This window comes from Myotis davidii, unplaced genomic scaffold (assembly GCF_000327345.1).
Source record: "Myotis davidii unplaced genomic scaffold, ASM32734v1 scaffold299, whole genome shotgun sequence".
Taxonomy (NCBI): domain Eukaryota; kingdom Metazoa; phylum Chordata; class Mammalia; order Chiroptera; family Vespertilionidae; genus Myotis; species Myotis davidii.
Window position 1 is genome coordinate 6,432,168 of NW_006293088.1, and position 5,986 is coordinate 6,438,153.

General features: G+C 38.7%; 1 protein-coding gene across 14 annotated transcripts in view; it reads right to left on the reverse strand.

The window, feature by feature from the left end:
- KIF1B (kinesin family member 1B) overlaps window positions 1–5,986 on the reverse strand; it is a 123,849-nt gene that overhangs the window by 36,039 nt on the left and 81,824 nt on the right. For all 14 annotated transcript variants that reach the window (XM_006766734.2, XM_006766738.2, XM_015565896.1 and 11 more), the window contains one exon: window positions 1,349–1,467. In XM_006766734.2, coding sequence (XP_006766797.1) covers window positions 1,349–1,467 — 119 coding nt within the window. The remainder of the gene's footprint in view (window positions 1–1,348; window positions 1,468–5,986) is intronic.

The following is a 5,986-nucleotide window of genomic DNA, read 5'->3' on the forward strand; positions in this document are numbered from 1 at the left end:
GCTGCCTTTGCCCTGCCCCCCAGCTCTTAGCTCCCCCCTGGGTTTCCGATCACTGTCAGTGGCAGGGGGCTTCTTCCTGCATTCCCTTTTGCCTCTCTGCATTGTGCCTACGTATGCAAATTAACCGCCATCTTGTAGGCAGTTAACTGCCAATCTTAGTTGGCAGTTAATTTGCATATAGCCCTGATTAGCCAATGAAAAGGGTAGCGTCATACACCAATTACCATTTTTCTCTTTTATTAGTGTAGATTAATAAAGAGTGGAGCCTTAGGTTCCGAGAAATTTGATATAAGAGGAGACACCAAAGGACAAGTCCTTTTGTTTAAGAAAGAGAAAATAAGACCTAAGCAATAAAGTCAGAGGGGCTGCTTCCAACTCTACTCAGGTAACCTTACCAACTCCCTTAGCTCAAATGAGCAAAGAATCAGTTTTATTCTTGATATTGTTCAGATGCCGTATCTAAAATACTGATCTCTTCACTTGGCAAGGTTATATTCAATAATACTCAATAAATATTTCAAAATACTAGACTGTACTTGTGAAGACTTCCCTAAACTCAACAATGGTGAATGTCACAGATTTCCATGAGTAAAGGTGAAAGGTCACAGCATAGCATTTAGAAATTACAACAGCAAAATTATAATAAATGGCCACATTCGTCCTCAGAATGGAGGCTGGATCATGGAGAAGCCTAAGTGACCAGCTGACTGGCCCACCACCAGGGGGCACATGCTCAACGTAGAAGCTGTTGAGCTGTGGTGACCTGGCAGCTGTGGTTCTTGGGTGATGCACCCAGAACCAGAGAGGAGGGAGCCTGATTCTGGGGTGCATCACCTGAGCTCCGCCCTCTCACTCCGTGATCCCTTGGGGGATGTTGGAGCCAGTTTCAGCCTGATCCCCGCAGGCCAGGCCGAGGGACTCCACTGGTGCACGAATCCATGCACCGGGCCTCTAGTTACAAAATAATAGCTAAGGGACAGAAAGGCCTAGAAGTACCCTGAGAGAAAATTAGACAAAAAAAAGTACTGAAAGTCCTTAGTTACTTCTGAGGCAGTTAATACACATTATTTAAAATCCAAGAGACTTTTATAAAGTTAACCCAAGAGTTGTCTTTCATGTTAAAGGAAATCCCTTTATCCCATTATTCCAAAATAACAGTAGTCCAGACTAAACAGAATCTATTTTTGATACTTAGTAACAACAGTTAGAAAGGAAGCAATAAAGGCTTTCTCCAAGACAGACAAACGCACTGCAGTCTGTACGTGCAGCTGCAGCATGACCCTGCAGAACTGGCCTGCTCTGTCTCTAAGCAGAGTCCACAGCTCTGTTTCAGAAGAGGGTCACCTACCTGCAATGGCCTGGACAGCCACACGCAGAAATCCCCGCACTTCACCCTTCTCGCTGACAATGGCCACCCTGTGGATCAGGGGCACGGGATACAGCAGATTGCTCAGGTATACAAATGCCCTAGAGATAGAAACCGGGAGGCACAGTTGAGCATCCCACCGACAGAGAAGCTGGCTGTCAGATTTATCAAAAATACCTTTGTGAAACTGAGCTGGCTTTTAGGCTCTGTCTGAAGGTTACCTCTCTCTCTGCTCTGTATTCTCAGACTACCTCCAATTCTTTCTTAGCGCAGATAATATACAAACCAATGCAAATGCTTGGTAACAGCTGACAGAGACCAATTTTACACCAAAAGAATCACGCCCTATAAAAATTACTACTGTAGGTAGAAGAGTAACAATTGGAAGCAGACTTTCAAGATACTGGTGTATAAATAGTGCTAAGGGTGGGGAAAAGGGAGCCCATTAAAGAGCTTAACCTTTTAATGTAAGAAATTATAAAGAGGTTTGTTTTGTTTTTCCCAATAGATAAAACAGAAATCAGGAGATGAAAAAGGCAGACGAATGTGACTGAAATATAGTTAATAGGTCTAAAATAGATTTCAAGTCACAGTGTTATGGGTCTTTATTTTACTCTAAGAAATGACTATTATCTTTAGGCAGGGTTACAACACATATGGGTGGAAAAGCTTTGTAGCCAGAAGTTTTTGAGTAGCCAGTTTATCAGAAACTCTGGATGGGAATCAAGATAAATGCCCAGGGAGAAGGCAGCTAAAGGTTGCTTTTTTTACTCCTAGGTCCAAAACCTAATTCAGAAATGCATATACAAAGGTAAGTTACAGACCTAACATTTTCTACTTCACAGAAACTGGCAAAGTCCGATCACATTTGTATTCTTTTTCCTTCTTTCATCATTTTGGGACTATTGATTTTATTTTTAAGTAATAAAAACTGGTGACCACAAAACTTGAGAGTGTTTATTCCCATTAGTGAATGGAAAATAGCATTTAGTTCCTACTGTTACTCCTGCCTTCCCACTTGGTACATGCTGATCTTTGAACACAGGACAAGACAAAGAGTAAACATTTGCATCAAGAAATCAAACATAACTAATGTGACACATATGTCTGCTTGCTTTTATTTATGCTCTGAAAAATCTACTTTAAGACAAAGAGAAAAGGAAGATGAGTGGATTTGTGGGATTTCAACTCAAAGTAATGAAAACAATTCTGAAAATAGAAAAAATACACCACAGAAAAACAAATGTTAAAACTTTAAGAGCATAAATGAAATATGAATGAAAAGTATAACAAAATAACAGCAAGTGAACATTAAATCAGATCAAATGATGTCTACTTCCCTTTCAGTCTGCTCCAAAGGTGGGGGAGGGCAATGCTAAGAAACAGAGGGTTAAAGCTTTGTTGCACAAAAAATTAAAAACTGAAAAGTCTTCTTAAAAAATTACAAACAAGACTCTCAAACATCAACTACTGTGACATAATTTAAAGACTAAGAATTTGGCATAAGGTACCATATGGATAATTTCACTCCCAAAGTCAGTATACAGACAAGATGACACTCATTTCTTAATGGCGTTCCAGCCAGACGTGCCCACTTTCAAAGCCTTGGCCATAAAGAGCCATCACACATGTTCATCTCCTGCCTGGAGTCCTCTCTGAGCTCCACTACCCACCTCATGCCTTTAATTCCACATCTTAAGGTCTTATCCCAAATACCAATCTCTCATGATAGGTCCCCCCAATGTTATATGATCTCAGTAACACAGGATTCCAGCATTGCTTAGGATTTACATTTCTTTCTGTATGTGATTATTTAATTTGTCTGTCTCATCCACCAGACTGTAAACCCATTAGGGTAGGAACCATGTCTGGTCTTGCTAGCCACTGGTGGGTGATCAAACATCTAAATATATAAGTAAATGGGAAAAGGAATTGTCGTCTGTCTTTAAGTACAGGTAGAAGATTTTCCAGAAAAATGGTTTCCATCAGAGATAGAGAAGCAAAGCCATCCAACTTTATATCAAGTTGATTTTTCCAAGCCTTACTCACAATGAGCACTGACTACATAGAACATGTTTAGATTCTTAACTCTACTTAACTTGTATGGTTATCTTTTTATACTTAAAAATAGCTACTCAAAAACAGAAACTCCTGTTTTTAATTTTAAAAAAGCTTACCACTTGAAGGCACAGCATATCATGTTCACACATGCACATTACATAAAGTACGGTTTGAGTACACATTAAACACAAGACTCTCCTTTCTTCCTACGGCAAAGGCTATCTCAAATGTGGAAGAATGGAAATATTGTTATAGATGTCCCTTTAGAGAAGAGAAATCTTTAATTCTATGTGAGTGGCAGTCAGTATCAATGCTGTATAAAAACTCAATGGATATTTTGAACTGGTATTTAATAATTACTCCATATTCTTGAGAGTCCTTATACTCTGACCTAGCAGACTGAAGGAGAACAGGGATGAAAGAGGAAAAGATATAAAAGATATATTAGCAGTAAGTTCTGTGAAGTTATATCAAAAAGGGAAACAAATTTTGTCAACATAAAGATAAGAAAAATCAACATGATTATGGTTCTGGTTACAGAAAGAATGTCAATTCAGATAATGAGATCATAGAATAACCATCCTTTGCTCCCTTTTAACCCAGAAAAGTAGCTTAAATATTTTACATGTCATCCCAAATTATGATGGATGGTTCATAATATCCAAGCATGCCATAAGAGAATAGCTAAAGGGACAAGCTCTTTTTATTTTCATATAAAAATTTATGGAGGCAGCCAAAGAACAAAACTTACAAATGGAATTTTCACAAGAAACTGGAAAATTTTTTACAAGTGAATTGTATTTGCAATTACATGCCAATAGAGAAACCAAATCCTTTGAGTCACAGAACAGGAAAGAAGTTACTCCCCATGCATTCACAATGACCATTCTATAACTAGGGGATGTTGCACTATTATAAATTGTTTGCAGATGAGAAATGCAGGCAAGAGTGAAAATAAAGAACTATCCTTCACTTTACTGACTGCTGTGATTTCACTTCCTCGTCTAACCTCTTTCTTGCAGGCCAAAGTTAGTTTTAGAACTTGGGAACCCAAACAAATAGAAAGGTCAATTCCTGAGCCATAGCTCCATAAAGATTCTATTTGAAAATCAAAGTAGAGTTCATTGCTTTCTATCTTCACTTAAATCTGATATGATTAAAATGAATGAAACTATAGAAAAATAATACATATATCTTAAGCCAGTAAATGTCACATTAAATGGGCTTGTGACTTGAGTTTCCTACACAATTGACTCACAATACAAATGCTTTTGGGTAGCACTCTTAACCAGGATTTTGCCAATGGGGATGGCAGAATCTGGAAGATGAAAAAGGGCGTTAAGGCTCTTTTTTTCCTCCCTAACTCTTGGGCTCTGTGAGAATCCGACAGGCCTCAGTCTAGGTAGCCTGTCTGAAGTTAGGACCCAGGCTCCTCCTGACTATCAGGTCAGTGTTCTTCCCATCCTCACTGTGCGGTGGTGCAGAACTTAAGTGAGCGGAGTTAGAAGCTGAGCAACTGGCACCAGGACCAAACTGTTTATGGACAGAAACTTGGTTCTGTCCAAACTTCTGACACTCTTAGTGCAGGATGGATACACGTAGCCATAAAGTAAAGAGAGTATCATGGTCCCGTTATTTGTATACAGAATGACCTTTCTCAATTTTAATATAAATGGGCTTCTCTGAAATTCTTAGCATCTATTCCTGGCAGTACACCAGTAGAAAACAAGATTTATGGCTACATAATCCTTTATTCCTGGGTAAACTGAGTGAATGTCTCCTCACTACTGTTAACCCCTGAGGCTAATATTACTACCAATAGTAATAATTCAGACTTTCATTTCTATCAGAAAACTTTCATTTTCCCTCTTTCCATAACAGGGATTATCTTCTACGTTATTTATTTAGCTCTCACCAACTAACCAACACCACACTATGAACTAAATGTTAGGACCTTATGTTTCTATTGGGTCAGGAGACTCACTACACTTTAATTTGTAGATAACTGGTGCTTATCCATTTAACACTGACATAATTCCCTTATTCTGAAAGGGTTTAACAATAGTGGTTCTAATCAACCATTAAAGTTAAATTTAATACCTTAAAACCTGGGCATGCTTTTTGGTTGATACAGTGCGTTCTGCTCTGTTGAATTTGTGATTAAAATTACTTCAGCGTGAAGACTGGATAGAGACAAAGACACCAGTATTAGGAACAAGGGCAGGGGGCTCTGCATCACTGACAGATGGAGCCAGAGACAATGCCTGTTTGGTGAACTAAACTTAACACAAAGCAGCTTCATGTACTGGTGAACAAGGGTCCATTGTTGATGGTGCCAATCGATAATTTTATGAGATTCATCATTACAAAGCCTATAGGTAAAAGTTTAGCAGAGGCCGAAGATTTATAGATAGGCTCAGTGAGACTGGCCAAAGAAAGGCATCTGTTTTAGATGAAAAGGAAACTTCGTGTTCTTGATTCTTTTTTGAACTCATAGACAAAGCAAAAAGTAAAACCTAATACTACTCCCGTTTCATTTTTGTCCTCTTTATTCCTGCT